Here is a 23,560-nt window from a genome sequence, read left to right as displayed (position 1 = left end):
GGAGACGTCTCCCGTCCCGTACGTGTGTTGAACGCGGAGGTGCCGTCCGTTCGGCGCTTGGTCATCGGTGATTTGGATCACGTCGTGTACGACTACATCATCACCGTTCTTTGAACGCTTCCGCACGCGATCTACAAAGGTATGTAGATGCATCCGATGACTCGTTGCTAGATGAACTCCTAGATGGATCTTGGTGAAACGAGTAGGAAAATTTTTGTTTTCTGCAACGTTCCCCAACAGGTACTACCTCATCTACTTCCCAAAACCCACATTTTAGTTAGATCCTAATCATGCAATTGTTTGAGGATTGATCTAATGCAATAAAAACTGGGTAGTAAGAGGTATGATCAAAGTGTTACTTGCCTTGCTGATGATCCGCGAAACCTAGAGATTCAAAGTAGCAAGCGGCGCACTCCGGGTACTCTATCACAAACAAACAAGCACACAATAAGTACTCATCTAATGCACGGGTAAAACTCAAATAAGAAATCTAACCAGAAAGTTCAACTTAAGAACTCCGGTTTGCAAAAAGAATCAAATCAAACGAAGCAACGAAAGTCAAACGGCGAAAGAAACAAGCTTCATTTACTAATCTGGATCTAGGTCAAATTTTACATATGCAAAAACTTGTTTGAGTTGGTTAAACGAAAAGAGGGTTTCGAGACAAAACTCCAGGCGCTTGAATCGCCTGATTCCGATAAACAAGCGAAAAGATAAACTAAAACGAAAATCGAATCAGAAATCACGATTAGAAATAATCGCGGAAAAACCCAAGAAAAAGAAAAAAATGACGAACAGATTAACGAACGTTCGTTATCTGAAACTAAACGGTGAACGCGTTCGTTAAAACGAACGAACGAGCGAACGCTCGCTAAACAAATAAACCGGAAAAACCGATTTATAAAAAAGAAACGAAACTAGGGTTTAAAAAAAACTGGATCAGGTTTTTTAAAAAAACGGACGACGGCGGCGGCGGCTATATCTCCGGCTCGGCTCCGGCGGGGCTCCGGCGGCTTCGGCGGGGCGATGGGACGACGCGGGGTGGCGGGGCTGCGGTGGCGGCGGCGGGAGGCGGCGGCGGCGGGGCAGGCGGGGTGGCGGCGGCGGCTATAAAAGGAGGGGGCGTCCTGGCTTGGGGGAGGGGGCGCCTCGGGAGGCGTGCTCCTCTCGGACTCGGGCGGTGGCAGCGATCGGGACTCCGGTCCCGATCCGGTGCGGGAGACGGCGGCGGCTAGGCCCACTTGGCTCGCCTGGGCTTTGGCCAAGTCGGGCACGCGGGAGCTTTTTTTTAATATAAATAATCGCGCCGAACTAAGGAAATCCTAGAAAAATAAATAAAAATCTAAAAATGCCAAAACAAATTTTCACCGTCTAAATAAAATATTTAGAACAGGATGAACATTTTCTTGGCCCTAAAATGCAGTTTTGACATCGTGCAATTTTTCCTAAATTCAAATAAAATAGCGAGAAAATCCGAAATAAAATCGTACTTGATTTTTTTATTAGACCTTCAATATTTCTTTGTTTTGGGAAAGTCATTTTATTCCCTCTCTCATATTTTTATTATAGAAATAATTGAAGATAAAATAAATAAAATCAAAGATCCTATTTTCAAAATTTGAGAGAACCCAAATATGAAAATAACGAAATCTCCAACTCTCTCCGTGGGTCCTTGAGTTGCATAGAATTTCTGGATCAGGCCAAAAGCAAATAAAATATGATATGCATTGATGATCTAGTGTATAACATTCCAAATTGAAAATTTGGGATGTTACATATCTCAACATCATTGTTTTGTTCTTTATTATTTGGTTGAGAGTCTTCATGAACATCAGCATTATCTTTTTCATTATCACTAGGTGAGTGTTCATTATCAGATTGAGTTTTAGCATCTGAGATAGAAGTTTCATTATCATTGTTAGGAGGTTTCTCTATTTCAGGTTCACTGGGAGCATGCATAGTCCTATCGTTTTTCTTTTTCTTTTTCTTTCTAGAAGGACTAGGTGCACTAGTGTTGGCTCTTTGTGAATCTTGTTCACTTCTTTTAGGGTGTCCCTCAGGATAAAGTGGTTCCTAAGTCATTTAACCTCCTCTAGTTGCAACTCTAACAACAAAGTCATGCATATTATTATTCATTTCATCAAGCAATTCTCTTTGAGATTTAGCAACTTGTTCTAACTGAGTTTGAACCATAGAAGCATGCTTTCCAACACCTCTAACATCATTTGATATTCTAAATAACAAGTCACTCAAGCGAGCAATCATATCAGAATTGTATTTTAATTGTTTCATAACATTTGCATTGAAGTGATCTTGTTTTCTAATATAATTTTCAAACTCATAAAGGCATTGACTAGGATGTATATTGTGAGGATTGTCATTATCATTGAATTTCATAAGAGAATTTACCTCTGCCACCTTAGGCAGTGGCGGTGCACTACTAGGAAAAGGCCTACTAGTGGTGCACCAGTTTTGCCTACTAATGGCGCACTACTGGTGCGCCACTAGTACCACACCACTAGTATTTTTTACTAATGGCGCACCGCTGGTGTGACCACCATGCGCCATTAGTATCTGGCATACTAATGGCGCACTGTGGGGTGATGCGCCATTAGTATGAATATTAGGTTTTTTTACTTTTATGAATTTTGCACAGGTTATAAAATATATTATTGGACAGAATATAGACAGCACCCCACAGCAAGAGCATATTCATCGAATACAATAGAAGATTAGTCTCCGAATGCAATTCATCATATTAGTCTCTGAATTCAAAATACCGAACAAAGATAGAACATTACAAGTCTCGAGGCCGCGAGTAGCGAGTTTATCGGAAGTAATACTAATCCTAACAAGTCCTACTAATCATCATCATACAATTTCTACTCGTTATTAATAACAAGTCATACGATCATCATCTTGATAGTCATCGAACCAACCCTACTTAATTGTTCTTAGCACATGATCATCAGTATTAGGCAGGACCTAAATACCCTATTTAAGGTAAAATACCATAAAACAATATAGACCCTGACTCTCCATTATGGAGAATGGAGAACATCCTGTCTCCAATTCTTGCGCTTCGCTTCCTTTTGCTTCCAAGAACCTCCTTACGACTGTCCATACATTTTTTTCATCCTTTGATTTTCATGTCTCCACTTCTTTTAGAAATCTCGTATGGACAGTTGAGATTCGTAGGATGACCTGGCTGTATGTTCAAAACATTAAGACTACCTTTCTGATACATCAAATGAGGCACACAATTCTCTGGGATTATGTGTTGAAAAACATAGTAATAACTTCATAGTTAGCAATGATGTACTAGTTTTAGAAGTATGCAAAAGATGCACGGATGTCGTAATAGTAAAAATCTTACCAGGGTATCTCCATGGTAGTTACCATAGTTGAACACATGCACTAGTGGCACGTATTGACCATAATGTTGAGGAGTTTGATTGTGGATATTGTAATTCTCAATGTTAGTACAAAATCCGACCAGATGATTTTTCTCCTTGTAAGTTGTTAATTCGGAGCCATCGGTGTAGTGGGTTTTGTCTACCATCTCTCGCACATTCTTTGAAGAATAAAAATAAGCTGTCAATGGAAATAAGTTGTCAACTATTTTGAAATAAACAATATAAATTAGCTAATAACTATGTTTGAGAAACTCACATAGCGGTAGAACTGGAGGCGTATCAACAAGGACCCAGATGTCCATATTGTCTTGGTCGATGTCAGGATTACCAAGATCCATGGTGATAAGCATACCCTCATCAAACCATACATCTTGCAAAATGCTTCCCAATTTTTGCAACCAAAATGGGTTATGCTCTCAGAATTATACAGATTTACTTCAAAGTCCACATCGTGATGAGTCCTTAGGTGAATTTTCTTTGTTTCAAAAATTTCATGGTCTTCAAAATCCATCCTCTCCAAGACATAGCGTCTTGCATGGCATGGGATAAGCTATACTCGAATTGTAGAAGATGAAAATTACACGTTGAAATAGTTGAAGTCATGCTTAATTATGAAAATAACACTTGTCGTCGTTGTGTACCATTTCATCTTCGAAGGTCTCCTCGAGCTTAATGCTGAAGCACCGATCATCGTCCAGGTGAGGCATGTCGCACGGACCTCGATCGTCGTGGCACCAGTCGCACTCCCCCGAGAGACTTTCATCGTCCGATGACGACATATCCTACGTTCATAATTCAAAACTACATCATTTAGGGTTTGTCGACACCGAGGCATCCTAAAAGCTAAGCTTTTATCATTTAGGGTTTGTCGACGCCGAGGCACCCTAAAAGCCTAAGCTTTCATCATTTAGGTTCTTATCGACACCGAGGCACCCTAAAAGCCAAGGTTTTATCATTTAGGGTTTGTCGACGTCGAGGCACCCTAAAAGCCTAAGCTTTCATCATTTAGGTTCTTATCGACACCGAGAATAAAGGGGCAGTTGATCCTACTTAATTAACTACTAAGATACCCCGGCCCATGCATTAGTCGCAAGTACCCCATATGTCCTATTTTTAGCAAAGTCATGCTAAAATTCACGGAAAATTTCAGCATGACCTTTACTGAAAATAGGACATATGGAGTACCCGAATTTGCCGGAACGAAAGTTAATCGACATTCCGGCAAAATCAAGGACCTCTCGGGGTACCTGCAAAATCATTATCCCCGCGTAATGAAGTCGCCAATGGGTCATTTCAGAAGATCACAAGTAGCATCATCACAAGTACAACATCATCACAAGTACAACAGCAGCAGCAGTGAACACGGGCATAACAATACTACCCCCAACAGTTAAGATCCTAGGTGAGTAACACACTTTGGTCTTCTAGTTACAAAACAAAACTGACATAATTCTAGATGTCATAATCAGATCAAAATTTCAAGCCACACACTTACTTTCAACTATAAACAAAACTGACTTGCTGTTAATGAACAGTGGCTAAAGATATATAAAACTCCATTACAAATGTGCCATGTCAATAAAACAACTCATGGAAGTAACTACTAGCAGCATGTCATTATCATGGCAATCCACTATATATTTTTATGACAAAATACATCATTATCAGGGCACATTATGGCCATTTTCTCACATGATGCTAACTGTACCTAACTGAATTTTTTGACAGTAGGGCACATTATGGCCATTAGAAGGTTATCCACCTTTGTGAAATTCTGAAGATGCCAAACTACAGTCACCTCAAATCTGCTTGCACTTAATTTGGCAAGACCATACTAAGACCGATCGAGGATCCATCTATAGAAAAAGACAGCATCCATCTAAGCAGTTTCGATGATCAAAGCTTTTGCTGTACCAACTATAGCCGATTAGTGCTCCGAAGCCATAACAAAAAGAGTAAATTGAACACTGCCTAGTGGGCTGCACAAACACTACAGATTCTTCTCTTGCAAACCCCCAACCCTAGCTACTTAATTCTCCAACCCCCTTTCCTTGTCCAAAATTCTCCAACCCCCAACCCTAGAACACATCAGAAGGAAATCAAGTGGGGGAAGAGGGGGAAGCGGCTCGGGTGCTCAGTCTCAATGCCAAATAAGATACTCCTCCTCATCATCATATAAAAACATGACCAATAAGAATTAGTAAAGATGGGGGCGTCGGTGTCTCGCCTGGATGCTCTGCACGATGGGGGAGGGGGCGGCGTCTAGAGGCAGAGGAGATGGTGGGCACGGCCCTGAACTCGGGGTTGTCGGTGGAGGAGGAGATGGTGCGGGGAGCTGGCGGCGACGGGGCTGGATTGGGGGGTGGGGGAGGAGGAAGGCGGTGGCAGGGAGTGATAGAGAGATTTGGGGGCGGCGGCGGTCTGGTGGGGGCGGCGGCTGGTGGGGCACGAGGCCGAAGGCGATGGACGGGCGGAGGAGGAGGGGGGCTTACGGGCGGAGGAGATCGGGCGGCGGCGTAGTGGGTGGGGCGGCGGCACAGTGGGTGGGGCGGCAGCGCAGTGGGTCGGCGGCGAGGCCCGAGACGGAGAGGCGGGGCGCGGGGGTCGTCGGAGCGGTCGGGTGTGGAGCGAGGGGGGGAAGTGGAGGGAGGGACGAAGGTATCGGACGAATTAGGGGGAAGATTACTAATGGCGCACCCACTGGCGGTGCGCCATTAGCTAGGGGGAAAAACTTAGTAATGGCGCTGTCTACATGATGCACCATTAGTATGTTTGGAAAAATGAAAAAAAATTGTTACTAGTGGCGCACCATGAATCTAGTGCGCCATTAGTGTCTTCCACACTAATGGCGCACCTGACATGTGGTGCGCCACTACAATGTAGTGGCACACCACATGTCAGGTGCGCCATTAGTATCCATTTCATCTATAGCCCTTTTCCTAGTAGTGGTGTATTATTCCCATGTATTTCTTCAATAGGAGGTAAATTTTTAACAACCTCAGCTTTAATACCTTTTTCCTTCATAGATTTCTTTGCCTCTTGCATATCTTCAGGACTGAGATATAATATGCCCCTCTTCTTCGGAGTGGGTTTAGCCGTTGGTTCAGGAAGATTCCAATCATCATAATTTTTCAATATGTTATTCAATAACTCTTCAGCTTGCCCAACAGTTCGTTCCTTGAAAACACAACCAGCACAACTATCTAGGAAGTCCCTAGAAGTATCGGTTAGTCCATTATAGAAGATATCAAGTATTTCATTTTTCTTAAAAGGATGATCAGGCAAAGCATTAAGTAACTGGCAAAGCCTCCCCCAAGTTTGTGGGAGACTCTCTTCTTTAATTTGAACAAAGTTAAATTTTCTTGTACGGCAGCTTGTTTCTTATGAGCGGGAAAATATTTTTGAGACAAGTAATAAATCATATCCTGGGACTACAGACACAACGAGGAGCAAGAGTATTGCACCAAGCTTTAGCATCACCCTTTAATGAGAAAGGAAATAATTTGAGAATAAAGTAATAGCGAGTTTTCTTATCATGAGTAAAAAGGGTGGCTATGTCATTCAACTTAGTAAGATGTGCCACAACAGTTTCAATTTCATAACCATGGAAAGGATCAGATTCAACCAAATTAATTAACTCTGGGTCGACAGAGAATTCATAATCCTTATCATCAATAAAGATAGGTCAAGTAGCAAACTTAGGATCACATTCCATTCTAGCATTCATAGATTTTTCTTTATACTTGCATAATAATTTCTCTAGATCATCGCTATCTCTGCAAGCAAGAATATCTCTAGTTGTTTCTTCACTCATAACATAACCTTTTGGTACCTTAGGCAATTGCTAGCTCTAGCAGGTGTTTAAGGAGTTTCAGTTTCAAGCTCATCATCAGATTCAACAACATCATGTTGTATTACTCTAGCAATTTGTTTATCAAGAAATTCACCAAGTGGCACATCATCAGTATCAAGCAAGGTACTAGCATCATCATAAGCATTATCCATAGCAGAAGTAGCATCATCAATAACTTGCGACATATCAGAATTAATAGCATGTGGTGGTGTTGCAAGTTTACTTATAACAGAAGGTGAATCTAAAGCAGAACTGGATGACAGTTCCTTACCTCCCCTCGTCTTTGAGGGAAATATCTTAGTCTTAGCATCCTTCAGATTCTTCATAGTGATAAATTGATAATAATCCCAAGTGACTCAACAAATATAGCTATGCTCCCTGGCAACGGCGCCAGAAAAGGGTCTTGATAACCCACAAGTATAGGGGATCGCAACAGTTTTCGAGGGTGGAGTATTCAATCCAAATTTATAGATTCGACACAAGGGGAGCCAAAGAATATTTGAAGGTATTAGCAGAGGAGTTGTCAATTCAACCACACCTGGAGATTAATTATCTGCAGCAAAGTGATCAGTAGCAAAGTAGTATGATAGTTTTGATAATAGTGGCAATAGTAACGGTAATGGTAACAGTGATAGCAATAGTTTTGTAGCAAGTGTAACAGTGATGATAGCAGTAGTAACTTAGCAAGAACAATATAGGATAAGTTCGTAGGCATTGGATCGGTGACTTGTTGGATGATATTCATCATGGGACAGTTACAACCTAGGGCGATACGACACTAGCTCCAGTTCATCGATATAATGTAGGCATGTATTCCGTAAATAGTCATACGTGCTTATGGAAAGAACTTGCATGACATCTTTTGTCCTACCCTCCCGTGGTAGCCTGGTCCATATTGGAAACTAAGGGATATTAAGGCCTCCTTTTAATAGAGAACCGAAACAAAGCATTAACACATAGTGAATACATGAACTCCTCAAACTACGGTCATCACCGGGAATGGTCCTGGCTATTGTCACTCCGGGGTTGCCGGATCATAACACGTAGTAGGTGACTATAACTTGCAAGATCGGATCTAGAACATGGATATAATGGTGATAACATAAACTGTTCAGATCTGAAATCATGGCACCCAGGCCCAAAGTGACAAGCATTAAGCATGGCAAAGTCATAGCAACATCAATCTAGGAACATAGTGGATAGTAGGGATCAAGCCCTAACAAAACTAACTTGATTACATGATGAATCTCATCCAACTCCTCACCGACCAACGAGCCTACGAAGGAATTACACACTCCCGATGGGGAGCATCATGGAATTGGCGATGGAGAAGGGTTGGTGATGACGAAGAACGAAGACCCCCCACTCTGGAGCCCCAAACAGACTCCAGATCTGGCCTCCCGGTGAAGAACAGGAGGTGGCGGCGTCTCCGTCTCGTGGATCGCGATAATTCTTTCTCCCTGATTTTTTTCTGGAAAAATAGGATTTTATAGTGTCGGTTTCAGGGTCTGCGGGGCCACCAGGTGGGCACAACCCACCTGGGCGCGTCAGGAGAGGGGGGCGCGTCCTGGTGGGTTGTGCTCACCCAGGTGCCCCCTCTGGTGGGTCTTGGCTCTAGAAAATCTTATTATTGATATAAAAAATCCTCGCAAAGTTTCGTTTCATTCCGAGAACTTTTATTTCTGCACAAAAACAACACCATGGTAGTTTTGTTGAAAACAGTGTCAATCCGGGGTTAGTTTCATTCAAATCGTGCAAATTAGAGTCCAAAACAAAAGGAAAAGCGTTAGGAAAAGTAGATACATTGGAGACGTATCAATTTCCTTAACAATGTTTGTTCTCACTTCTTCCTGCAGATAGGTCAATATCGCAATGAAAAATATACAAGGACTCTTTGAACCATGGATCGTGTAGCTTATACAGAACTACAAAAGGTAGAAGGGTACTTCCACATCCAATTCCTCCAACAATGACCACAAAATCTCGACTCTAAAAAAAGAAAAGAAGCCACTCTTGGTGAACCAGATGCATATCCTACAACCAAATTAATCCATATACCTGGTGTAGGTTGCCCTTTATGTCCACAATTATTACATCTTGATTGCGTACTGACTATAACTTTTCATCCGCTTTTTAGGTGGCAGAAAAAGCATATGTTTTGGAGACATGTACTGTTAACAAAGATCACAAGTGCACTTGGACTGTCTACTGGGACTCTTCATGAATCCACCCTCGATATAAGAGGTTGCATTGAGATAGAAGTACACTCAAGTGAGGGCAATGCTTTTGCAAATGTAGAGATTCGATGGGGACACTGCACCCACCACATACTACTTTTTGTTGATTTGTGGCTGCCAATTTTTTCCTACATATTACTTTGGTAAAAGATTTACCAGTAGTTGTAAGTTAACTCTATGTGGGGAATAGTGAAAAGATATTAACTTAGGTGTTTGTCAGATCTAATTTGATTAATATTTTTAGAGAGCTGAGATGCTTAGAAGTTTCTTATCATTTGATCCTGCATTGCATTCAACTATATTTAATATAGACAATTGTTTCATCTTCCTCTACATGCCCTATATTGACATCTGCTATATTGTGCTAGAGAGTGAAGATAAATATTTAATTTAGATTCCAATGCCCTAAAGTTGTTGATTTTAGTAGGTAAGGCTAAAGCCAAAGTTGTTCATGAAACTTACATCGGAAGGGTTTTGGCTTTCTAGAGGTTAAAAAATGGCAGAGCTATTGTATTTTGTAGTGTGCCTGTTCCGAAACAAGAAGTGAGTGCTCCTGTGTAGGTTCTTTTCCATGTTATTGCGAAAAAGTTGAATGATGGAGACAAATTGGGTGGGTCTGTGCTTCTGCCTGTGATGTACTTGTTTTCCTCCACCAATATATATTTCTAACCAATGTATCATGTACTCCAGATGGACTGGGGACTAAGGTGGCTAGAAGGAAGGGCTCGCCATTGACAATATTCACCTGAAGAAAAAATATAATCAAAATGGAATCTAATACTCTGGCACAAAAAAACTATAGGACTAGTACTCGCGTGGAACTTCCTCAACATACTGTGAAAAACAATGCGTCACACGCACACCTAACTGTAACTATTTTGGAGATGATGAAAATTTACACCCAATAAGGATATATATTTTCTTGATTAAGAGTTAAAGGTTGGTTTTTAAGACTAGGTATGGAACAACCTATCTTAAGCATCATTATTTTTGTAAGAGTCCTACTTGAACTCTTGTCTTGCTTGGTGCTCTTAGTTGTGCACCAATCTTCTAATACATGCTCCAGTCCTGAAAACTGAAACCTGTGTTCGTCTTGACATGCAAGTTCATAATCGGTACCACTCTACTTTGCATACCAAATAAAATTTACCTTTCCTTTATTGATCAATACTGTGCTCCATTTTTGCATACTAATGAAAATTGGAAATGTTTCTGACTTTAATTACTAACAAAATATGGCTATGTTTACACACTTACAACAATATCTACCCGTGGTAATACCTAAAATTCCATCGTAAAAATGGACGGGCATGGCAACGCGCGCCATCAGTGATCTAGTTTGGAGTAGAATTCTTGCATTCCACAGACATATCCACTAGGTACCACTATAGTTAGCTATATCTAGTTAGAACCTAACAACATAACCTCCCTTGTGTAACCTGCTAGCTAGGATTAATTATGCTAGCAACGGACAAAACCAGTAGTACTAAGCAAGTAGGGTTCATGACCAAAAGTGAGAGTTCAATACCATGGGTTATGGCCCACCCAGTCATGTGGAGGTGCTCTGCTCCATGATCCGATTGGGGCTGAAGATTTGTTGGCATGAACTAACTTCAAGGCTAAGTCAATATTGTGTTCCTCTAGCTAGATGGTTACGAATGTCAATGCGTTCTTGATAATGAAGAAAAAAGAAGAAACTTTCCTGCATCATCTTGTACAGAAAGGGCAACAACAGACAAACACTGCAGTTTATAGCAGACACATCTTCTCAACATAGGGTTCTGAAAAGTATAAAGGCTGCAGGCTACATTCCGAGTATTAGCAATCCAAAATATGAAGTGATGAGGCGAAGCTGAACAAAGTTTTCGTCTGGCATGTGCCGAGAGCTACCTACCAACCAAAGCCTACCTCTCAAGCTATGGAGTCTGGACCATTTCAATGCCATATATATCCAAAAGCTATGAGCTAAGTTTAGTACTCCCTCTGTAAAGAAATGTAAGAGTGTTTAGATTACTATTTAGTGCTCTAAACGCTCTTATATTAATTTAGATAGTCATCTAAACGCTCTTATATTAATTTACGGATGGAGTATACGCCTTTTCCGAATTCAAATGTGTTTGGTGCATGCAGTGTCTCTGAAACATAAATTAAATGTGTAAGGCACTAAGGCACAAATCAGTATGGTAAGTCATTTTAGATGAAATGTACAAGCTTTGGCAGAAGAAAATGTACAATAACATTAACTAAATAACGACTAGTGATAAAACCCAACTTGCCATGCATGCCTAACTCCTGCAATTAACCTAATACATTGTCTTCTTTCTAGGTTCAGGGCACTGGATGGATTGGTTTTCAAGTTGAAATGGTGAAGTTTTGTGGCTGCTATAGAAGGCAGGCTATGTCAAACTAGCAACGATAGAGGATGCCAAATTGCCATCGTTGTTTTTAGTGGTTTCTTGATTGGGTCAATTTGGACAGCCCAGCCCACCAAACAAACGCAAGTTTGTATGGACCAGGAGTTGGGCTGACTCATTCATTTACTTCCTTTTTGCGGAAGACACATTTGAAAATGCCGATGACGGGTGACTTCCATGGAGATGATTATTTTGAAAAAAGTCAAAAATCATGTTTAGAAGGTTCACAAAATTCTGAAAAAAAATCATTCATGTTCATATGGATGTATTCTACATGTGTGCAATTTTTGAAGATGATACATATTATGGTGAGAGCTACACAAGAAAGACAGAATCGCGATTTGAAACTGATGAACAGTAAAAATACTATTCACCATTAGAAATGCACGAATTTTCTTTTTTGTGTAGCTCCCACCATATATTTCAGCGTTAGACTTTATGCACATATAGGATACATCCATATAAATGTGTAGATTTTTTTTTCAGAATTTGTTGAAACTCCAAAATATAATTTTCTAAATTTTCAAAATAACCACCCCATGGAGATCGCCCTCCAAAAGCTGGCACCCGAAGACACATTCTTTTCTTGTTTCTTTACTTAAGTTTTGACCATGCAGGGCTAAAATTCGTTAGTAATAATAAGTTTCTATTTTTTGTTGGCATTAGGGCATCTACAATGGCAATCCGTAAATTTCTTTCGCATCCGTCCACGGACAAGGGGATCAGTCCGCGGACACGGATGAGAGAGAACGTCATCCAACCATAGCCGCATACATTTTTACAACAATTTGAACCAACCGAATGAAATTCATTCAAACAAGTCCGGATTTCATATAAATACGACCGGATTTCATATGAACACAACGAATTTCATATAAATATGACAAATTTCATTACAAATACAACAAAGCGGTGCTAGGCGGGCTCTGGAGTATAATTAATACCTAATCTAAATGATCGCCGGCGCCTGATCCCCGTGTCCAGCCATCAGCCCTGAGAACTAAAACTTCACCGTCTCTAGTTCCGCATCGGCCCTCTCCAGCTCCGCCTCCGTAACCTCCGCCTCCGAAGCATCAGGAACTGAAGTTGTCCGCCTCCATGTCGCCGCCAAGCAACTAATCGGCCGAAGATGCTCAGCCCACCAAGCTTGGCGTCAACGGGAGAGGAGGAGCGATGGCCTTCCTGGGACACGAGCGGCGGTGACCTACCGTGCACTACTCTTCCTCGCCGTCGCAGGCACCCACGGACGTGTCGGCTTCTTCGTGGTCATGGCGCTGGGGCGCGGCCTCCTCGTCGTTGGTCTCGCCGAACAACGCCTCACCCGCCTCGTCGCCGCACTCCTTGCTGGCGGCCACCACCCGCTGCCGATACCGCCAGCGGGCGAGGTGGATCTGGCGGGCAGAGCGGTAGGACTCGAGCAATGCCTCTTCCTCCGCAAGGTCCGCGTCCGGAGCGACCGCCCTGCCAGTGGCGACATGCTCCTCCGTGTGCGGATGCTTCTGAAGGAGATTGTGGTTGTAGTTGACGTTGGTTTGCGCCTCCCAGAACTGGTCCTCTTGCTCCTCCCGCACCATGTCCATATAATGGGCACGGGCCTCGCCGATGGTTATGGTGCAATCCATCAGCGAGGATGGAGCGGAGGAGGAGGGTGCCGTGGAGGAAGTGGAGGGTGTCACTAGCTCGTCGAAGGACCTCCATTTGCACGTCGTCAGAGGAGGCGTCCTCCGGCTGCCTGCCAGCTTGCTAGTCGGCAACAATGGCGGCCATGACCTTCTTCTGCTTCGACGTCAGCCCATCCCAGAGAGCTTTGGCTGCAGAGGGATCGCTGGAGGGGAGTGGTGCGGAGAGGGATGACTGTGGCCAGGGCAACGGTTTATATAGCACCGATGGGCGGTAAAGGGATGGACAGGTGGCGCCGGAGGAGGCACCTCGGCAACCGCGAGCCATCATTGTGGGCGGCAGACGGACGGACTGGCGGTTGTCGTGTTGTTTGAACGCACGCAGTCGCCTGCACCAGGAATCGGCGCGGGCGGCGCTCTCTTGGTTGGCGTGCCGCTTCAATGCCGGAGCCAGTGAGCGACCGCGTCTACTCTGGTCGGACATGAATGCGGGCGCTGACGCTCTGGAGCGGCGTTGACCGAGAACACGCGGGAGGGATGAGGGGTTTTTGATGGGTCAGGACGGTCAAAAGCGGGTTTAGGGTCGGTCCGGACTCCTGCAAACCTTCCTTATTTTTATCTTCAAATTACAGGAGAAATTACGTCCGAACCGTGCAACAGATTGATATAGGACCGTTTTTAGATGGTTTTCGCGGTCCAGATCAGTCTGGACCATTGCGGCAGGTCTACGGGTCGGGAGATGCCCTTACTCCATGCTTCATGCCCTTAAAAGCACAACCCGGCACATAGGGCCAATTAGAGCTTGCCCGATCTGCCACCAACACTCTGAAGATATTCGTCACCTGCGTTTTCTAGTGCATTCAGCCGCAGCAACTTCGGCAACGTTTGGGTTTGAGGGACTTCGGCAACTACAGCAGAGATGGTTGATCAATCAGGGTCTGTTGTCATGGAACATATTCCGTTGCTCCCTGATCCGCCTCTATAACTAATGCCAAGCCTTAATATCAAGCAAGTTGTAGCGGTCGGCTGGTACCTACGGTGGACTCGCCGTCGGATCACGCGCAATGAAACATGTCAACCACTGGTGATTGCTTGGCCGTGACTTTCTAGAGGTCATTACTTTTTCTTCTTTTTAATAATTTGGTGTGTGCAACCTATATGTCTAAACTACCTCTTGACATTATATTGTTGCATTGGTTAGACGTATTGGGCACTACTATCTTGATGTTTCTCTTTATAAAAAACATGACAAAATATGTTGAGCCACGACAGAATAATAAAACTCTATTCACAAATATTCGTGTTGCTCAGAAAATGCATTTGAGGAACGGAAGCAAACATTTACATGACGACTTAATCAAGTGGCCCTAAGACTTGATAACATTACAGAACGCACGGATCGATCATACAAGTTGGCAATCAACAGAGGCCAGGAATTGATCATACATGACGGATGACACTCAGTAATTACGACGATAACTAATTACTGATTAGAACGAAAAGAGAACATGTTCAAATGTCTTATCAGATGATATTTCTGTCTGCTTATTAGCTTCGCCTGCAGTCTGTCGTCAGTTCATCTGCATGCGCCGCAAGGATCAGCACAGCGCCACCGCTCGATCCGCGGAGTCCACCGGTTTCATCAGCATCATGCTTATGCACATGCCAGCGTGCTCGTTCAGCTCCGGCGCCGCAGTGCTCACGGCCACCGCCGCCGCTACAGGGATCGGCGACGATGCCGTCGAACAAAGGTCCAGCAATGCCGTCAGCGCCTCGCGCATCCAGTCGTACCGGCAGAGCCCGTACGCGTCCGCTGGGGAGAGCCACCGCCTTCCGTGGGTTTCCTGCTCCGGCCATTGCTTGAGCTCCTCGGTGACCTCCAGCGCGAAGACGTGGCCCTTGCAGGCGCCCCGCGGGCTGTCGCTGCTCTGGCCCAGGCTTTGCCTGCTCTTGCTCCTGAACACCCACAAGCCCAGCGGGTTTCTCTGGAGAGAAAATACGTGGTAATTTCCTATCAGAAACAGCTATATAATTCATGTAAATGCTAATACATAATTAACACAAACATGTCACCAACAGGAGCTGATTGTTTAGATCGGTGTTGGACAAACAGCAGACACGTCACATGCATAGCAGCAATCTGCTAGATCTCTGAATGTGTTCTTTTCTATCATCTGTGGAGGAGCCATGTATCGATGCTTGGAAATTGTTCCAGGGGACAAGTCTGACGACAAGCCAGCGCAAGATGAATAAAAGAGCGCAATTATTTGGATTCACAATAATCAAGGGCTCCCCGGCAGACTAGACAACTCAAAGGATAATCGTGAAAGAATTACACCTTGTCACACCGAATATGTAAATTTTTACTAAGTCAACGGCCATGTCCTTGTCTTGTCTCCTGGTTGTTATGTAAGATCCAAAAAATTCTCCACGACACATTTTATCAAGAGAGAAAAATCCCTGGCTGGTTGCTTTCTCTATCAAACATCATCGTGTTCGCCGCTATCTGCTTATTTTAGTATATCATCATATATAGCTCAATCGATCTCTAGAGGTCAAATCAGCTAATTACCTCACCCGCCAAAAAAATAAATCAGCTAATTACCTAGAGATGCAGTAAACTTGCACCATTAGCTGTTCATGTAATCAAGATAGTAAATACTCCACTAGGTTGGTGATGCATGCCAAGGAAAGATATGTGTGAGTAGAGTAGTTACATTGATGTTGCCCCTGACTCCGGCCTCCTCCAGCGCCTCGCGGCATGCCGCCTCATAGACGTCCTCGTCGTCCTCCCAGCCGCCCTGAAAAAGTCAATCCATCGATCGATCAGTACGTGGATGCATGTCGCCGACGAAATATGTGTGATGGTTGGTACTGTGAGTTGGTGTTACCTTGGGGAAGACGAGATCGTCCCTGTTGGCTGTGGAGACCATGAGAACCTCGAGCTGCCCGTCTTTGTCCACGCGGTACGGGACGCACCTGCGCCCGAGAGAGGAACACGGCTCGTCAGGGCAAGAACGGCTTGGAACATGGAAGATACAATGATCCAATGAGTGGATACTCACCCGGCGACGAGGCGGTACTCGTTGTCGTAGCGCTGCCTGAGCCTGCCTTTCCTGGCGACGAGCTTCTCCGATGCCATTGCCGCGTCAGGAAAGAAGGGACAAGAAGCAGCGGCTGCTGCTGAAGAGCAGAAACAGAAACAGAACACGGAACAGAGAGCCCGGGCGAGACTCAATCGGAGCAAGGGCAGGCAGTAACAGAAACAAATGGCTATCTGCGGCTCTCACCACTGGCGCTTCTTCCCGCGCAATTTAAAGGCGCGAGGGGGAGGAGGAGGTCAACCGCCATTAACGCACCAGCACCGCCCAACCACACAACAACTAGGAAGCTAGGCTCGGTCTGATTCTTCGAAACAGAGAGGAGGAGAGGAAACTGAGAATGATTTGGGCGGGAGGAGTAAACAAAGGGAGAGGTCCGTTGAATAGCGTGGCACCTCGAGCCGGCCTATGATTGGAGATCGAGGAGGCAATTACGAGGGCCGGTGCGGGTGCTGCTCCGCTCCCTTCTTTGCTTGCGTGATTGGGTTCGTGCCGGGAGGAGCGACCGAGCGACGGACGGAGAATTTATAAATGTGTCAGACTGTAGTATGTAAAGGTGGGAATAACACACAGAACACTCTTTTTTTTTTGCCCATTCTCTCGGAATTTGGAGAATCGATCCTTCACCCAGCTCCTCTCAGAATCTTGAACAGTCCTAACTGTTTACATCCTAATTAGTTAGGATTGTAAAAAAAAATATGAGTTCAAGATTTTGATAGAAACTGTGAGGAGCCCCAATTCTCAAGATTCTGAGAGAATCGGCCAGAAAACTTGGCCTAATCCCAGTCTATAGGGACGGCCTTGTCCTCCAAGCAGGAGGTCCTGAACATGTATATATGTGTAGGACTATGGCTTTGTATTTACTCTGCCGTAAATCCTCTCTTTCTCGTATATTGTAGATCTTGAGAGACAAGTAGAGGCCGACACTCTTTGTATCTATATATGTGCACCATGCACCTGATCAATGATTATCGATACATGCAATCTCTTATTTCCATCTAACATGGTATCGGTTTTGCAAGTCGATCCCCTCCTCACTTTCGCGATCTATTGCCGCCACCGCACCATCTCCTCCCACTTCAGCTGCGCGCCCCTCTTGTCGCCGCTACTTCTCCCTCTCCCTCCCAAAACCTAACCCTACACCTCGGCCGCCGCTCCATACGGCCGCCTGCTACTTCCTGAGCTTGCGTTGATTTTTCCCTTGAAGAGGAAAGAGTGATGCAGTAAACTAGAGATAAGTATTTCTCTCAGTTTGAGAACCAAAGTATCAATCCAGTAGGATAAGAACGTACAAAACACATAATACATGCACAAACAATCAAACACTTGCACCCAACGCGATAAATGGGTTGTCAATCCCTTTACGGTCACTTGCAAAGGTCAGATCTGGTAGATAGATAAATAAAACTAAACAAAAGGTAAAATATTTTTGCGGTCTCAGAAAGGGCTAGTGAGATACCATCTTGTTATATCATATTATAATTGTTCTGAGAAAGTGTTGTCATCCGAGATTTATTATTATTGCTCGCTAGTTGATTATGTCGTCGATGTGAGTAAATATGAGACTTAAATGTTATTGTGAATATGGTTAGTTCATAATCTTTGTTGAAAACTTGAATGCTGGCTTTACATATTTGCAACAACAAGAGCAAACAGAGTTTGTAAAAGTTTTTTCTTTATCACTTTCAGTTTATCAACTGAATTGATTGAGGACAAGCAAAAGTTTAAGCTTGGGGGAGTTGATACGTCTCCGTCGTATCTACTTTTTCAAACACTTTTGCTCTTGTTTTGGACTCTAACTTGCATGATTTGAATGGAACTAACCCGGACTGACGCTGTTTTCAACAGAATTGCCATTGTGCAGAAATAAAAGTTTTCGGAATGACCTGAAAATCAACGGAGATTATTTTTGAAATATATAAAAAAATACTGGCGGAAGAATCCACGTCAGGGGGCCCACATCCTGTCTACGAGGGTGGGGGCGCGCCTACCCCCTAGGAGCGCCCCCTGCCTCATGGGCCCCCTGATGCTCCACCGATGCCCATCTTAACTCTATATATTCGTGTTCGGGGAGAAAAAAATAAGAGAGAAGGATTCATCGTGTTTTACGATACGGAGCGGCTGTCAAGCCCTAATCTCTCTCGGGAGGGCTGATCTGGAGTCCGTTCGGGGCTCCGGAGAGGGGAATCCGTCGCCATCGTCATCATCAATCTTCCTCCATCACCAATTTAATGATGCTCACCGCTGTGCGTGAGTAATTCCATCATAGGCTTGCTGGACGGTGATGGGTTGGATGAGATTTATCATGTAATCGAGTTAGTTTTGTTAGGGTTTGATCCCTAGTATCCACTATGTTCTGAGATTGATATTGCTATGACTTTGCTATGCTTAATGCTTGTCACTAGGGCCCGAGTGCCATGATTTCAGATCTGAACCTATTATGTTTTCATGAATATATGTGAGTTCTTGATCCTATCTTGCAAGTCTATAGTCACCTATTATATGTTATGATCCGTTAACCCTGAAGTGACAATAATCGGGATACTTACCGGTGAGGACCGTAGTTTAAGGAATTCATGTATTCACTATGTGTTAATTCTTTAGTCTAGTACTCTATTAAAAGGAGGCCTTAATATCCCTTAGTTTTCAATAGGACCCCGCTGCCACGGGAGGGTAGGACAAAAGATGTCATGCAAGTTCTTTTTCATAAGCACGTATGACTATATTCGGAATACATGCCTACATTACATTGATGAGCTGGAGCTAGTTCTGTATCACCCTATGTTATAACTGTTGCATGATTGATCGCATCTGACATAATTATCCATCACTGATCCATTGCCTACGAGCTTTTCATATATTGTTCTTTGCTTATTTACTTTTCCATTGCTATTGTTACAATCACTATAAAACCAAAAAATATTACTTTTGCTATCGCTACCACTACTATCATATTACTTTGCTACTAAATACTTCACTGTAGATATTAAGTTTCCAGGTGTGGTTGAATTGACAACTCGGCTGCTAATACTTGAGAATTTTCTTTGGCTCCCCTTGTGTCGAATCAATAAATTTGGGTTGAATACTCTACCCTCGAAAACTGTTGCGATCCCCTATACTTGTGGGTTATCAAGACTTTTCTGGCGCTGTTGCCGGGGAGCATAGCTCTATTCTTTGAGTCACTTGGGATTTATATTTGCTGATCACTATAAAGAACTTGAAAGATCAAAGAACCAAGATTTTTCCCTCAACTACGAGGGGAGGTAAGGAATTGCCATCTAGCTCTGCACTTGATTCACCTTCTGTTTTGAGTAAACTTGCGACACCTACTCCTGCTATTCATTCTGATATGTCACATGTTATTGATGATGCCACTTCTGCTTTGCATGATACTTATGATGAAACTACTTCTATGCTTGATAATACTGTGCCACTAGGTGAATTTCTTGATGAACAACTTGCTAGGGTTAGAGAGAATGAAATTATTGAAACTGATAATATTGATGAAAGTGATGATGAAGATTCTCCCCTTAGATATGAATTGCTTATTGTTCCTGAGGGTTATGTTATGGATGAAGAAACTGCTAGAGACTTATTAGCTTGCAATGACAGATCTAATCTTAAGAAATTATTAGTTAAACTTAAAGAAAAGTCTTTTAATGCTATAATGAAATATGGCCCTGCTTTTGCTACTTCACCTATCTTTATTACTGATAAGGATTATGATTTCTCTGTCGATCCTCAGTTAACTACCCTGGTTGAATCTGATCCTTTTTATGGCTATGAATCTGAAACTGTTGTGGCACATCTTACTAAATTAAATGATATAGCCACCCTATTCACTAATGATGAGAAAACTCGCTATTACTTTATCCTTAAGTTGTTTCCATTCTCATTAAAGGATGATTCTAAAACATGGTTTAATTCTCTTGATCCTGGTTGTGTGCGTAGTCCCCAGGATATGATTTATTACTTCTCTACTAAATATTTCCTCGCTCATAAGATACAAGCTGCCTTAAGGGAAATATATAATTTTGTGCAAATTGAAGAAGAGAGTCTCCCACAAGCTTGGGGGAGGCTTCTCCAATTACTTAATGCTTTGCCTGATCATCCTCTCAAGAAAAATGAAATACTTGATGTCTTTTATAATTGACTAACCGATGCTTCCAGAGACCACCTGGATAGTTGTGCTGGTTGTGTTTTGAGGGAAAGAACTGTTGATCAAGCTGAATTGATATTGAATAATATGTTGAGTAATGAAAATTATTGGACACTTCCTGAACCAACTCCTAAGCCAACTCCGAAGAAAAGGGGCATTCTATTTCTCAGTCCTGAAGATATGCAAGAGGCAAAGAAATCTATGAATGAAAAAGGTATTAAAGCTGAAGATGTTAAGAATTTACCACCTATTGAAGAAATACATGGTCTTGATAACCTGACACAGGTAGTAAAGGTAAATTCTCTCTATAGATTTGATGAAGGTGATATCCCTCGTTATAAGTCTGCTAGCCAATGCTTAGATGAGTTTGATAATTTTATTGTTAAACAAGAAAACTTCAATGCTTATGTTGGTAGACAATTGAACCACAATGCTGATATGCTTGAACACTAGAGTGATTATATGTCTAGAGTTAAAGGTGAACTTAAACTTATTAGTAAACATGCTTCTATGGCCACCACTCAAGTAGAACAAGTACTTAAGGCTCAGAATGATTTGCTCAATGAATTGAATAATAAGAAAAATGATAATGCTGTTAGAGTTATGACTAGAGGGGGTAAAATGACTTAGGAACCTTTGTATCCTGAGGGCCACCCTAATAGAATTGAGCAAGATTCTCAGAGAACTAATGTTGATGCACCTAGTTCTTCTAAAAGGAAGAAAAATAAAAATGATAGGACTTTGCATGCTTCTAGTGAACCTGTTATAGACACACCTGAGAATCCCAATGATATTTCTATTTCTGATGCTGAGACACAATCTGGTAATGAACATGAACCTAGTGATAATGTTAATGATGATTCATGTTGATGCTCAACCTAGTAATGACAATGATGTAGATATTGAACCAGTAGTTTATCTTGATAACCCACAATCAAAGAATCAACATTATGATAAGAGAGACTTTGTTGCTAGGAAGCACGGTAAAGAAAGAGAACCATGGGTTCAGAAACCGATGCCTTTTCCTCCTAAACCATCCAAGAAAAAGGATGATGAGGATTTTGAGCGCTTTGTTGAAATTATTAGACCTATCTTTTGCGTATGTGTTTGACTGATATGCTTAAAATGAATCCTTATGCTAAGTACATGAAAGATATTGTTACTAATAAAAGAAAGATACCGGAAGATGAAATTTCCACCATGCTTGCTAATTACACTTTTAAGGATGGAATACCTAAGAAACTTGGAGATCCAGGAGTACCAACTATACCATGCTCCATTAAAAGAAACTATGTTAAAACTGCTTTATGTGATCTTGGAGCCGGTGTTATTGTTATGCCTCTCTCTTTATATCGTAGACTTGATTTGAATAAATTGACACCTACTGAAATATCTTTGCAAATGGCTGATAAATCAACTGCTATACCTGTCGGTATTTGTGAGGACGTGCCTATTGTGGTTGCAAATGTTACTATTTTAACAGACTTTGTTATTCTTGATATTCCCGAGGACGGTAGTATGTCGATTATCCTTGGTAGACCCTTTTTTGAATACTGCAGGGGTTGTTATTGATTGCAACAAAGGCAATGTCACTTTTCATGTTAATGGTAATGAGCATACTGTACACTTTCCGAGGAAACAACCTCAAGTCCACAGTATCAATTCTATTGGAAAATTTTCAACAATTACTATTGGAGGTTTTGAATTTCCTCTTCCTACTGTCAAGAAGAAATATGATATTCTTATTGTTGGGGATGTGCATATCCCCGTTGAGGTAACCTAGTGTTATTCGAAATTTCTCTGGTTTCATGCGATTCGGAATGAGTTTGTTAACAAGACTTGATCAACCTTGTTAGTGGATTCCTTTTGATGAGCATGAGATGGATGAAGTTAGAAAGCACAACCTTCTGTACCCTCCTTTTACTTTCTGTTATTTATTTTAAATAAAGCAAAAAATAGTCTTTTTCTGTCTATTTTCTGAATTATCCTTGCAATAAAAAATACCCTGAAAATAAAAGTTCTCCAAATGCCCTGAAAATGAAATATGATTTTCTCTAGAATATTTGAGGATTTTAGGCACTGAGAACACAGCAGGGGAGTAGCCACGTGCCCACGAGGGTGGAGGGCGCACCCACCCCCTGGGCGCGCCCCCTGCCTTGTGGACCCCACGTGGGTCCCCTCCACTTATCCTTGCACCCACACACTTCGTCTTGCTCCAGAAAAAAATCATCCACCAGCTCAAACCCGACTTCTAGCTCATCTTGCTGCCATTTTCGATCTCCTTGCTCAAAGCTCCATTCACAAAACTGCTTTTGGGGATTGTTTTTTGGTATGTGACTCCTCCAATGGTCCAATTAGTCTTTGTTCTAGTGCTTTATTTATTGCAAAGTTTTGCTGCTTAGGTGACCCTGTTCTTGAGCTTGCATGTCAAATTTATGTGGTCAAAAGTAGTTCTAATGCATGATATGGCCTCTAGGCACTTGTAGGAGTAGTTGCTATCAATTTTGTTGAGTTTGGTTTACTTTTAGTTTAAGTTACTAAAATTTTTAAAAAAATTCAGAAAAAGATGAAGAGATTCTTGAGGGGCTCATCGAGCCGAAGTTCTAAGGATAAGCAAAGTGAATAAAACAAGAAGCCCAAGTATAATCTCCCTCGTACTGGGGAGGTTCGACCATGCGAATGGCCTTGTGATGAGTTCTTGAAAGAGGCCGGGATTTATGAATATTTTTATTATTTGGCTGAGAATGCAGGCCTCACCGAC

At 42.6% G+C, this 23,560-nt stretch overlaps 1 protein-coding gene across 1 annotated transcript; it reads right to left on the bottom strand.

Moving 5' to 3' along the window:
- Positions 1-14,824: 14,824 nt before the first annotated feature.
- Positions 14,825-17,144, bottom strand: LOC125541679 (nudix hydrolase 13, mitochondrial-like). Its single transcript, XM_048705021.1, has 4 exons — positions 16,605-17,144; positions 16,431-16,518; positions 16,257-16,340; positions 14,825-15,524 (listed from the first exon to the last, which is right to left on the bottom strand). The coding sequence occupies exons 1-4, from the start codon at positions 16,679-16,681 to the stop codon at positions 15,138-15,140; spliced, it is 636 nt and encodes a 211-aa protein (XP_048560978.1). The 5' UTR covers positions 16,682-17,144; the 3' UTR covers positions 14,825-15,137.
- Positions 17,145-23,560: the final 6,416 nt, after the last annotated feature.

Source organism: Triticum urartu, chromosome 2 (assembly GCF_003073215.2).
Source record: "Triticum urartu cultivar G1812 chromosome 2, Tu2.1, whole genome shotgun sequence".
NCBI classification, from domain to species: Eukaryota; Viridiplantae; Streptophyta; class Magnoliopsida; order Poales; family Poaceae; genus Triticum; species Triticum urartu.
The sequence above is the reverse complement of the archived record's forward strand: the minus strand, read 5'-3'. Positions and strand labels throughout refer to the sequence as shown.